This window comes from Myotis nattereri (assembly GCF_964212035.1).
Source record: "Myotis nattereri genome assembly, chromosome: 21".
Classification (NCBI taxonomy): Eukaryota; Metazoa; Chordata; class Mammalia; order Chiroptera; family Vespertilionidae; genus Myotis; species Myotis nattereri.
The window spans coordinates 16,139,146-16,151,569 of record NC_138097.1 but is presented as its reverse complement, the minus strand read 5'-3'; the positions used below and the strand labels follow the sequence as shown (position 1 = coordinate 16,151,569).

General features: G+C 54.5%; 1 protein-coding gene across 1 annotated transcript in view; it reads left to right on the top strand.

Annotated features, from left to right (window-relative positions):
* Positions 1–12,424, top strand: part of IGF1R (insulin like growth factor 1 receptor) — a gene marked incomplete at its 5' end in the record, with an annotated part of 113,959 nt that overhangs the window by 97,326 nt on the left and 4,209 nt on the right. Inside the window, 11 exons of the mRNA XM_081114825.1 lie at positions 36–240; positions 801–1,084; positions 2,168–2,304; positions 2,783–2,942; positions 3,933–4,035; positions 5,277–5,341; positions 6,049–6,278; positions 6,621–6,731; positions 8,221–8,361; positions 9,823–9,982; positions 12,022–12,151. Of these exons, the coding sequence (XP_080970951.1) occupies positions 36–240; positions 801–1,084; positions 2,168–2,304; positions 2,783–2,942; positions 3,933–4,035; positions 5,277–5,341; positions 6,049–6,278; positions 6,621–6,731; positions 8,221–8,361; positions 9,823–9,982; positions 12,022–12,151 (1,726 nt within the window). The remainder of the gene's footprint in view (positions 1–35; positions 241–800; positions 1,085–2,167; positions 2,305–2,782; positions 2,943–3,932; positions 4,036–5,276; positions 5,342–6,048; positions 6,279–6,620; positions 6,732–8,220; positions 8,362–9,822; positions 9,983–12,021; positions 12,152–12,424) is intronic.

The following is a 12,424-nucleotide window of genomic DNA, read 5'->3' as shown; positions in this document are numbered from 1 at the left end:
GACCTGGCCCTCCGGCGCCTCTCTCCCCCGAGCAGACAAGCTCCCCGTCCGCAAGTACACGGACGGCACCTTCGACATCGAGGAGGTGACGGAGAACCCCAAGGCCGAGTCGTGCAACACCCCGAAGGGGCCCTGCTGCGCGTGTCCCAAAACCGAGGCCGAGAAGCAGGCGGAGAAGGAGGAGGCCGAGTACCGCAAAGTCTTCGAGAACTTCCTGCACAACTCCATCTTCGTGCCCAGGTGCCCTCCCAGCCGAGAGTCTGTCCCGGCTGCTGGCGGGGCTCCCCGGGCGGGCCTGTCGCTTCCCCTCCCCCCCTGGTAGTGGGTGGATCCGTGACCTCGGGGCGGCACCAAGTCGCCATCAAGGAGGGACAAGCGCCCGGCGGCCAGCGTGGCTCAGTGGTTGCGCGTTGACCTCTGAACCAGGAGGTCACGGTTCCATTCCCGGTCAGGGCACATGCCCGGGTCGCAGGCTCAATCCCCAGTAGGGGGCGTGTAGGAGGCAGCCGGTCCATGATTCTCTCTCATCATGGATGTTCCTCTCTCTCCCTCTGCCATCCTCTCTGAGATCAATACAAATATATATTTAAAAAAATAAAAATGAAAAAATAGGAAGGAAATCCCTGTACTATTGGTTGGCTCTTAGCCATGAGGGCTGCATCGCTCCTTCCATTCCCGGGTGACGAGGTTGCTTTTCTCTCCGTGACTCCAACGCGAGGCGGAGACAAGCCAGAAGCGGTGGAGGCCCCTGCGAGCCTGGTGAGGCCCCTGCGAGCCTGGTGTGTGTGTCTCCTTTGCAGGCCCGACAGGAAGCGCAGGGACGTGGGGCAGATCTCCAACACCACCCTTTCCGGCCGGAGCAGGAACAGCACGGTGACGGACCCCTTCAACAGCACGGACTCGGACGACAGGGAGACGGACTACCCTTTCTTCGAGAGCAGGGTGGACAAGAAGGAGAGGACCGTCATCTCCAACCTGAAGCCCTTCACCCTCTACCGCATCGACATCCACAGCTGCAACCACGAGGCCGAGAAGCTGGGCTGCAGCGCCTCCAACTTCGTCTTTGCGAGAACCATGCCTGCAGGTATGGCGCGATCCAGCTGCACCCTCCCCGAGACTCCCTGCTTGTTACAGAATGGGGGCTGCCGGGCCGGCGTGGCTCCATGGTTGAGTGTCTACCAAGGAACCAGAAGGTCAGGGTTCAATTCCCGGTCAGGGCTGGTGCCCCAATTGCGGGCTTGATCCCCAGTAGGGGGCGTGCAGGAGGCAGCCGATCAGTGATTCTCTCTCGTCGTTGATGTTTCCGTTTCTCTCTCCCTTCCTTTCTAAAATAAATAAAAACATATTTATAAAAATAAGGAAATAAGAGTGAGTGCTCCTGTGGGGGCAGCCTGGTAGACCCCTCCTGGCGACATCACTCCCATCCCAGAATCTCCGCACAGAGTACAGAAGAGCATGGAGGTCGCTTCAAGGTCACCGCTGCTCCCCAGCTGGGTTCAGGGTGCGCTTCTCCATGGCCTTTCCCATCTGTGCCAGGTCCCTCCCGAGTCCTCACGGCTTCAGCGAAGTCCCCAGGTCGCTGCCTTGACTCCGAGTGACCGTCACTCCCCAAGGTCATCTCCTGGAGCCGCCCTTGGTGGTCCTTGTTGGGTCTTCCCCATCCCCTTGTAGGTCAGAAGCTGCCTGTCACTCAGACAGGTGCCCACCCATCTTTAAGGATGGATGCAGCCCTAGCCGGTTTGGCTCAGTGGACAGAGTGTCAGCCTGCAGACTGAAGGGTCCCGGGTTCGGTCCCCAGTAGGGGGCGTGCGGGAGGCAGCCGATCCATGAGTCTTTCTCTCATGGATGTTCCTCTCTCTCTCTTCCTCTCTGAAATCAATAGAAATAAAAACATTTTTTAAAAAAATTGAAAGGATGGGTGCGGTGCCCGGTTCCCTGTCCCGGAGGCGGCAGGGGCTGGCCAAGGCTGGCGTCACGAGACTCACGGGGCATCACCTGCCTCTGCCTCCCAGACCGGTGCTGGGTGTGGGCGTCCAGCTCACAGGGAGTGTGTGGTCACCGCCCTCTGTCCTGGGTTGGAGGAGGGCGCGCGTGGGTGAGCCCGGCGTTGGCATCCCTCCCGGGGGACCGAATCCGACTTCTTCACTTGTGTTTAATGGTTACACAGACGGAGCGGATGACATTCCCGGGCCGATAACCTGGGAGGTGAAGCCTGACAACACCATCTTCTTAAAGTGGCCCGAACCGGAGAATCCCAACGGACTGATTCTCATGTATGAGATAAAATACGGATCGCAGGTCGAGGTAAGACGGGGCCGGGGACTGTGTCCACGTGTGTCTTCTTCCCAGGAGACCAGGGGTCCCAATACGGCACAGCCCCTCCTGCTTAGCTTGACTTTAAATAATAAAACAAAGGCTGAGCCCGGACTGCGTGGCTCAGTGGTTGAGCGTCGACCTGTGAACCAGGAGGTCAGGGTTCAATTCCCGATCAGGGCACATGCCTGGGTTGTGGGCTCGATCCCCAGTAGGGGACGTGCAGGAGGCAGCTGATCCATGATTCTCTCTCATCATTGTTTCTCTCTCTCTTCCCCTCTCCCTTCCTCTCTGAAATCAATAGAAATATATTTTTTAAAAAAACTTGGGTGCCTTTGAAGGCTTGCTTGCTTCCCTGCGATTGCAAATCAGGATTGCGGGCAGGTGGGAGGGAGAGGCTGGGCCGAGAGAGCCGCCTGTTTCTCGCGTGTCTGTGGGAGGTGACGTGTATCTGTCTCCCTCCCCCCAGGACCAGCGGGAGTGCGTGTCGCGGCAGGACTACCGGAAGCACGGAGGGGCCAAGCTGCAGAAGCTCAGCCCAGGGAACTACACGGCCCGCATCCAGGCCACCTCTCTGTCGGGGAACGGGTCCTGGACGGAGCCCGTGTTCTTCTACGTCCAGGACAAAGGTGAGGCCGGGGGAGGGAGCCGCTGGGAGGCGGGACAAATGCAGGCCGGGACTGGGGAAGCTGGGGTCGTCCTGGCCGTTCGCTTCTCTATCCTGGGAGTGCCGGTGACAGGGACAAGCCGGGGCTGCAGGGAGCTCAGAGCTCTCGGACTCCTAACTGGACTGTGATGTCGGGGGAGAATTCAGAGCTTCTTGGGCAAGGGGTGCCATGCAGCTATTCTGTGTGTGTGTGTGTGTGTGTGTGTGTTTTATATTTTTACTGATTTCAGAGAGGGGAAGAGAGAGCGAAACATCAGTGATGAGAGAGAATCATGGATCGGCTGCCTCCTGCACGCCCCCTACTGGGGATCGAGCCTGCAACCCAGGCATGTGCCCTGACCGGGAATCGAACCGGGACCTCCTGGTTCATAGGTCGACACTCAACCACTGAGCCACACCGGCTGGGCTCTGTGTGTGCGTGTGTTTTAATTGTCTGTGGCACTGTGTTAAGACAGATAAGAAGGCCAGTACACGGCTCGAGCACTGGATAAGTAAGAATCTCTCTGCATTTTATTTCAGCAAACGCATGCATTTCCCTTTACAGTCGTGAAGCTGCAGACAAAGGCTATTTTGCTGGAGCCCATCGTGGGAACTATGATGGCAGGGTACCCTGAACTTTGAAAAGAAAAACGGGCCCCAGCAGGCGTGGCTCGGGGGGTTGAGCATTGACCTTTGACCCAGGAGGTCTGGGTTCCATTCCTGGTCAGGGCACACGCCCAGGCTGCGGGCTCCATCCCCAGAAGGGGGCGTGTGGGAGGCAGCGGAGCCTCGACTCTCTCTCATCATTGATGTTTCTCTCCGCCTTTCCCTCTCTCTCTCTAAAGGTCAATGGAAAAATATCCTCGGATGAGGATTAACCAAAAAAAATGAGTGAGTGAGTGAATGAATGAATGAATGAAATGAAACGAGTAGCCTGTTCACCTCGTGACCTTTGCCCCTTGCCCTCCCTCAGCAGCGTTTGACAGCCACGCCCACCTGGTCATCGCGCTGCCCATCGCCATCGTGCTGACCGTCTTGGGGCTGGCCCTCACGCTGTACGTCATCCACAGGAAGCGGTGAGTGGCGCGGGGGGCAGACGCCCAGGTGGGTGTCGGGCGCTCGGGGGCGACGGGGTGCGAGTTAAGGTCAGCTTTTTGAGGCAACAGTTTGGGGCTCGGAAAAGCTGGTTTTCCAATCCGATGTGCTTCCTGGGAACAGAGAACGTTTTATTTGTCTTTGTTTGTTTTTGGTGAATCTTCACTCGAGGATATTTTTCCATCGATTCTTAGGGACGGTGGATGGGGGGGTGGGGAGAGAGAGAGGAACATTGATGTGAGAGAGACACATTCATGGGTTGCCTCCTGCACATGCCCCGACCCCGGCCAGGATCAGGTTTGCAACCCAGGTACGTGCCTTCGCCCAGGAATTGAACTCAGGCCCCTCGGTGCGTGGGCCGATGCTCTGTCCACTGAGCCAAACCGGCCAGGGTGAGAATGTTTGCTGATGATTCAACAGCGACACCATTTTTCTGAGGGTGACGTCGTCCCCGCACTGGCCACTCAATCACACAGACGCCGCTGCCCTGCTAAGCTCCCCCAAGCCTGACCCGTTAGCCCTGTCGGCCCAGTGACCCTTTTGTTCATTTCCAGTGAAGTTCAGAGATGAATGTTTCTTTCAAAACTCTAGTCTGGCCTGGCTGGCGTGGCTCAGTGGTTGAGCATCGACCTATGAACCAGGAGGTCACGGTTTGAGTCCGGGTCAGGGCACATGCCCGCGTTGTGGGCTCGATCCCCAGTAGGGGGCGTGCAGGAGGCAGCCGATCCATGATTCTCTTTCATATTGATGTTTCTATGTCTCTCTCCCTCTCCCTTCCTCTTTGAAATTAATAAAAATATATCTTAAAAATTAATTAATAAAGGCTCTAATCTGCCCTAGCCGGTTTGGCTCAGTGGATAGAGCATCAGCTCAGGGACTGAAGGATCCCGGGTTCGATTCCTGTCAAGGGCACGTGCCTGAGTTGCAGTCTTGATCCCCACCCCAGGAGGCAACCAATCCATGTGTCTCTCTCACATCGATGTTTCTCTCTCTCAGTCTCTCCCCCTCCCTTCCACTCCCTCAAGAAAAAAAAGAAAAAAATCAATGGAAAAATATCCTCGAGTGAGGATTAACAAAAAAAATAAAAAAGGCTCTAATCTGAGGGCTCCAAGCTCCGCTCACTCTAAAACGGCGACAACAGAGATGTGAGCCTCTACAGAAATGCGTGGGGATGAATGGGGTTTTTTCTTTGCCTAACGTGTCCCCCTTTTGGCTGGCGCAGTAATCGGATGGGGAACGGAGTGCTGTACGCGTCTGTGAACCCGGAGTATTTCAGCGCGGCTGATGGTAAGCTCAGCTCCCTGCGTGGGGGCGCCGGTCCGGCCGCTTTCGGGAGGGTGGCTCACCTCGGGGAGGAAGAGGTCTGCATGATTTGGAGGTACTCCGCCTTCGGTAACACTTCTTTATATAAAAAAAAAAAATCAAAGTTCTTAGCAGTTCGCTGAGTATCTCAAAAATCCCGCACTGCCCAGCCGGTGTGGCTCAGTGGTTACGCGTCAGCCCATGAAATCTTCACATTCTTTCTTGCCCTTTGTCTTTGAAACCCAGGGTGGATCTTAGACTTCCAGCATGTCTCCAGGTGGACTGCTTTCTGGGTCTTATTTCTCATTTTTTTTAAACGTATCTTTATTGTGGAAAGTATGACCGATGTCCCCCTTGGTTTTTTGGGTGTTTTTTTTTTTCCCATTGACACCCCCCAACCACCTTCATTCTGCACCCGGCGCTCTTCTTATGTGCTGTTAGTATCCTCGATTTTTCTGGGGCTCCTTGAGGATTTGAAAGGCCAGAATTTGAGGGCACGGTTGCCTCCTGGAATGCACAGCACGTGGGACATGGCGGGGCAAGCCCAGTCGCTGCCCCCCATGTCCTCCTAGGCTGGCTTGGGGAAGGGGCATGGTGCATTCTTCTCCCCAGAGGTTCCCCCCCAAATCACGTGCTGCCCAGGCGCCCGTGGCTACCCCCCCCCCCTTCAGCTCCCTTTTCTTCCTCTGCAGTGTACGTGCCCGACGAGTGGGAGGTGGCCCGGGAGAAGATCACCATGAACCGGGAGCTGGGCCAGGGCTCCTTCGGCATGGTGTACGAGGGCGTGGCCAAGGGCGTGGTCAAGGACGAGCCGGAAACCAGGGTGGCCATCAAGACCGTCAACGAGTCGGCCAGCATGCGGGAGCGGATCGAGTTCCTCAACGAGGCCTCGGTGATGAAGGAGTTCAACTGTCACCACGTGGTAAGAGCAGGCGGATCCCGGCACGGGGAGGACCACGGCGGGAGAGGCCACGCCTGTGGGTTTGGTGACTCACCCCCCTCTGGTGTCCAGAGCCCCCCCCCCCCCCCCCCCCCCGCCCCACCGCCTCACTGCTGCCCCCAGACACCTGTGCGCACGGAGACTCTGGGTGTGACAGGCTGTGGCCGTGAATGATGTGACTATCCAGATGGCCCTTGACAGGAAATAGGTTCCCCACCCCTGACACGCGGGGGGTTGGCCCGTGCATCTGGGCGGTGGGGGTGCACCCACCCCACGTGGGTGCTCCTCTCAGCCCTCCTCTGTGTCCCCCTCCCTCCCCCCCAGGTGCGTTTGCTGGGCGTGGTGTCCCAGGGCCAGCCCACCCTGGTCATCATGGAACTCATGCCCCGCGGAGACCTCAAGAGTTACCTCAGGTCTCTGAGACCGGAAATCGAGGTGCGTTTTGGTTTTGTTTGTTTGTTTTTAATATATATGTTTTGTTGTTGTTGTTGAACTAACCTCACCCATGCATATTTTTTCCCCTTGATCTTTAGAGATAACCTTGCACGATTTTAGCGCCATCCAAAAAGAAAACGTCAATCTCTGTGTTGAGCTTCAAATCCTTTTTATAAAAAAATATATATTTTGATTTTTTTTTTTTTAGAGAGAGAGGAAGGGAGAGAAAGAGAGAGATAGAAACATCATCAATTGGCCGCTGTTGGTAAATGTTTCCCCAAATCATGCTTAATAGAAAAAGACATTTTAAGTTTTTTCCTATTTCGCTTTCCGAAGCAATGGCTAGCACCCAAGGTTATCTTAGCCAAAATTTGGTTATCATGAGATGTTCTCCGGTAATTTTTAAACAAAACATTAAGTAACCTCATTGCGGGAGAGCTTATAGCTCTGCCCTCTCCTGCCACCTTTGAATCTCTCCACACCAGAGGCGGATTTGGCAGCGGGGTTTCACTTCTTATTACAGATTTTAGATTCCAAATACAAATTAAGATTTTAATTTAGACAGGAAACCACATCGAGGTGACCATGGCACTCTTTTTTTTTTTTTTTTATCAGCCTGATTTAAAAGAGTACCTTTTAATATTCCAATTTCTTTATAGTTTGGCTTTTTTGCACAGGCGATTCTATTAACGGAGAACTGAACATTTCAGGGTTAGGACATGGAGGGGCCATGAAGGCCATTTCTTCCAATTTTTTTTTTCTTTCTGCTCCTTTTTAGGAGCGGAGGGTGCACAGGGAGGAGATTTATCCTCCCCGGCCTCTCCTAAAGGCTCTAGCAAATGAAATACCGTTTCCCACAAGGGGAAACCATTTGGAGGCAAGTTTTTTCCCTGCTGCTGACCTTTTTTTTTTCAAGTTCTGACTTTTTGGCAAACATTCAAGATCTAATGTACCTTTTTCAAGAAAACAAGGGTTATGTTCTATAATAACATGCAAAGACTATAAGAGATTACCTTCTAGCCAGGACTGGTTTGGCTCGGTGGATAGAGCGTCGGCCTGCGGACTGAAGGGTCCTGGGTTCGATTCCGGTCAAGGGCATGTACCTTGGTTGCGGGCACATCCCCAGTGGGAGGTGTGCAGGAGGCAGCTGGTTGATGTTTCTCTCTCATTGATGTTTCTAACTCTCTATCCCTCTCCCTTCCTCTCTGTAAAAAAAAAAAAAATCAATAAAAATATATTTTTTAAAAAAAGAAAGGGATTACCTTCTAAAATTTTAACTCCTTAAGCATGCAAATCAAAAGTCTGTAATAAAGTTCCTTACTTTTTAAAAGCCGAATCCTACCCCTTTAGCCTGGTTAAGAAAACAAAATCCGGGCTTCTGTAGCTGATTGTGGGCTTTTGTGTGGGGTGAGGTAATCCCCCACCTTTACGGTGAATTCTTTGTTCCTCACTTTGCCGGTGATCGCTCTTGCGAAACCTTCACTTCCAGAGTTCCCGCCGGTCGCCAGATGTCGTTAATGTTTCCCTCCACGTCCCGCGTGGCTCAGGGTTCAGGATCTGGAAGAGGAGCCGCACACAAATCAAAGAGAAAAGACACGAGATAATTTGGAAATATTGGGGGAACAGGCAGGTAAGTCCAACTCCGGAGAAAGTCTTTCCTCTTGTCCTTTTCTCTTTCATTTGTGTGCGGCTCCTCTTCCAGATCCTGAACCCTGAGCCACGGGGGCGTGGAGGGAAACATTTACGACGGGCTGCCTCCTGATTGGCTGCCCTCCTGCACGCCCCCTACTGGAGAGCCCGCAACCAGGGCATGTGCCCTGATCGGGGCTCGAACTGGTGACCTCTGTTCCTGGGTCGATGCTCAACCACTGAGCCACACCAGCCAGGCATGAGCTTCAAATTCTAAACGGGCTGAAGTCTGTGCCATTTTCTTTTTCTTTTTCTTTTTAATATATTTTATTGATTTTTTTACAGAGAGGGAGGGAGAGAGATCGAGAGTTAGAAACATCGATGAGAGAGAAACATCGATCAGCTGCCTCCTACACATCTCCTACTGGGGATGTGCCCACAACCCAGATACGTGCCCTTGACCGGAATCGAACCTGGGACCCTTCAGTCCGCAGGCCGACGCTCTATCCATCCTTCCCTTGGCGACCTCGGTGGGACCGAGTGCTCACTGGGACCCTGACCTCGCTACTTGCCCAGTAGCTCTGATGGGGCTGCGGGTGTTCCCCAAACACTCCCCGTACCCCCTCTCCCCCCACCCCTCCCCGTCGGAATCTCTGTCTCCCCGTCTCTCGGTGCTTAACCTTTTGTTTTCTTTGAATGCGCAGTTTCATCATCTTCCAGGTAGCAGTTCCTTCATTTCAGTTCTGAGCATCTGTGCCCATGTGGCTTCTTCAGTCACAGCAGACAGAGGAAGCCACACGGGCACAGACGCTCAGAACTGAAATGAAGTTCTGTGCATCCCTTCGGCTGGGCCGAACGCGCTTGGTGGTTCTGGGAGGGCCACGAGTGTGGGCAGAGGCCACTGGCGCCCACCCCCCGCTCCACCCAACAAGGGGCCCCAAAGGCCGGTCCCCAGTTGTGCCGGTGGGTGTTTCTCTCTGCAGCCCTGTGTGATGCGGTGGGCCGGCCGGCAGCGCACGACTTGATCGCGAAGCAGATGCTGTGGTCTCCGCAATAACACAGTCCTCCTTTTTTAAAAAAAAAAAAAAAATATATATATATATATATATATATTTTTTTTTTATTGATTTCAGAAAAGAAGGGGGAAGGAGAGGGAAAGATAGAAACATCAATGATCAGGGAGAATCATGGATCGGCTGCCTCCTGCACGCCCCCTACTGGGGATGGAGCCCGCAACCCCGGGCATGTGCCCTGACCGGGAGTCGAACCGTGACCTCCTGGTTCATAGGTCAGCGCTCAACCCCTGAGCCGCACCGGCCGGGCGAACACGTTCCTTCTGAACAAGGCCCGATTCCTGAGCGGAATACCCTGTGCGGCTCAGGCTGAGCGAAGATGGGTTTGCAAACCTCGAGAAACGCCTAGATTCTCACGGGAATTGTTGTTTTTTTTGCGTCTCCAACAGAATCACCCCGTCCTCTCGCCGCCGACCCTCAGCAAGATGATCCAGATGGCGGGGGAGATTGCGGACGGCATGGCGTACCTCAACGCCAACAAGTTTGTGCACAGGGACCTGGCTGCCCGGAACTGCATGGTGGCTGAAGATTTGACTGTCAAGATCGGAGGTGAGTTCTTAGCTGCCAAGATCTGGGCAGGGCCTCGACGCGCGCGTTTTAGGGGGCGTGTCGGGGTGGGCCCCCCCTATGGGGAGGTTTTCCCGTGCATCTCGTGGGCGCAGAGGCTTGCTCTTGGGAGTAACGTCATCGTCTCCAGGTGACAGCCAATCACAGGCCCGGCTGGGCTGGCTCTGATCCTGACGGCTCAGTGGGCACGCGGTCCAGGGCGTGGGCTGGGCTGAGGCCCCTCAGGTTGCCTCTCCTGGGATTTGGGGCCTTTCTTGGCAGGGACAGTTCTAAGCATCAGTTACGGAAATAATCGAGACAGCGTTCTCAGGCGACGCTGACTTAGGAAAAATAGTTGCCATCCAAAGTGCCAACTTTGCCCGGCCGGTGTGGCTCAGTGGTTGGCGTTGACCTCTGAACCACGAGGTCACGGTTTGATTTCCAGGCCAGGGCACATGCTTGGGTTTTGGGCACGGCCCCTCTCCCTTCCTCTCCGAAATCAATAAATATATACAAAGTACCAATAGTTTCCCTCCAGTTTTCTTTTTTTTTTTTTAATTATTTCTTTTTAAACAAAAGATTAAGCACAGAGACAAGCTACAGAAACTCGTGACCGGGAATCGAACCCTGACCTCCTGGTTCAGAGGTGGACACTTAACCACTGAGCCACACTGGCCGGGCCAAATGAATGTTTGCCAAGGGAGAGCGGCCCTTTCTCCTGGGAGGAGCCGGGGAGACAGAGTCCCTGTAAGGAGGGCTGCACCACCGAGTGGGAAATCACTCTGACAAAGAAGCAGTCACGTAGGGTTATAAAGCCAGCCTGCCATCAAACGTAATTACGTGACATCTTCTAGAGGCAGGGAAGATGGGAGAAATTTTCAAAAACGAGGGGGCGTATCATGTTGAGAAACATTAGTGAGCAATCGCGTCAGGGGCCCGGTCGGTAGCGCCTCTTGGGGTTCTCGCTGGGTGCTTCTGTTCATCGTGAATCGGCGGTCGGTATTTCCCCGATGAGACGCTGAATCCGCGTTCCTTCCTGTGGCAGTGGGGCAACGCCGTGCTCCTGCTTCCCATCAAGTTCAAAACCACCTGAGCCCGGCTGGTGTGGCTCAGTGGTTGAGCATCGATCCAGGAACCAAGAGGTCGTTGGTTCTATTCCCAGTCAGGGCCTATGCTGAGGTTGCAGGCTCGATCCCCAGTAGGGGGCGTGCAGGAGGCAGCGGATCAGTCATGTTCCTCTCTCATCGTAGTTTCCATCTCACTCTCTCTCTGTTCCTTCCTCTCTCTGAAAATCAATAAAAACATGTTACACACACACACACACACACACACACACACGTGAGAATGACCTTGAGTCTACACAGGACATATTTTCTTTCTTTTTTTAAAACATATTTTATTGATTTTTTACAGAGAGGAAGGGAGAGGGATAGAGAGTTAGAAACATCGATGAGAGAGAAACATCGATCAGCTGCCTCCTGCACACCTCCCACTGGGGATATGCCCGCAACCCAGGTACATGCCCTTGACCGGAATCGAACCTGGGACCTTTCAGTCCGCAAGCCGACGCTCCATCCACTGAGCCAAACCGGTTTCGGCAGGACATATTTTCTTTTTAAAAAATATATTTTTATTGATTTCAGAGAAGGAGAGAGAGAAACATCCATGATGGGAGAGAATCATGGATCGGCTGCCTCCTGCACGCCCCCCACTGGGGATGGAGCCTGCAACCCGGGCCTGTGCCCTGATTGTGTATCAAATCCGTGGCCTCCTGGTCCGTAGGCTGATGCTCAGCCACTGAGCCACGCCGGCTGGGCGCTGCCTCTCACTGAAGTGCAGTAAGGGATTAACCTTTCTGAAGAATCAAGGTGAACGTGTATTTAGCAGCAGAGCTTTCCTGGTGTTTGCTGGGCACGTGGCTCATCGCTCGTGCCTTGCGGGCTCTGCCGATGGGATCGGAGGCGGGGCCGCCTCGCAGCAGGGATGTCCCGTCCCTGCCTGTCCCCTGAGAGTCACCCTCCTGCCTCCTCCCCGCCCCGCAGACTTCGGCATGACTCGCGACATCTACGAGACCGACTATTACCGGAAGGGCGGGAAGGGGCTGCTGCCTGTGCGCTGGATGTCCCCCGAGTCCCTCAAGGACGGCGTGTTCACCACCCACTCTGATGTCTGGTAGGCGAGACGGTCCCCCGAATGCACGCCCCACCGGCCTCCACAAACCCTCCCACCCCCAACCCACACCCCGCTCCCTCTTTGGCTCAGCAGAGAGAGCCAGGGGCGGAGGGTCCCCAACTGGGAGTTGTCAAGCGGCTTGATTGTCCCCAATTCACTTGCCTGGGGTCCAAGTTCAAGGGCCCCTGAACCCCCCTGCCCTTCAGTGTCCTGCGCTCTGCACTGACTCAGTGACCAGGGCTGCACTGATCTGCAGGAGCCGTGGTGGCAGCA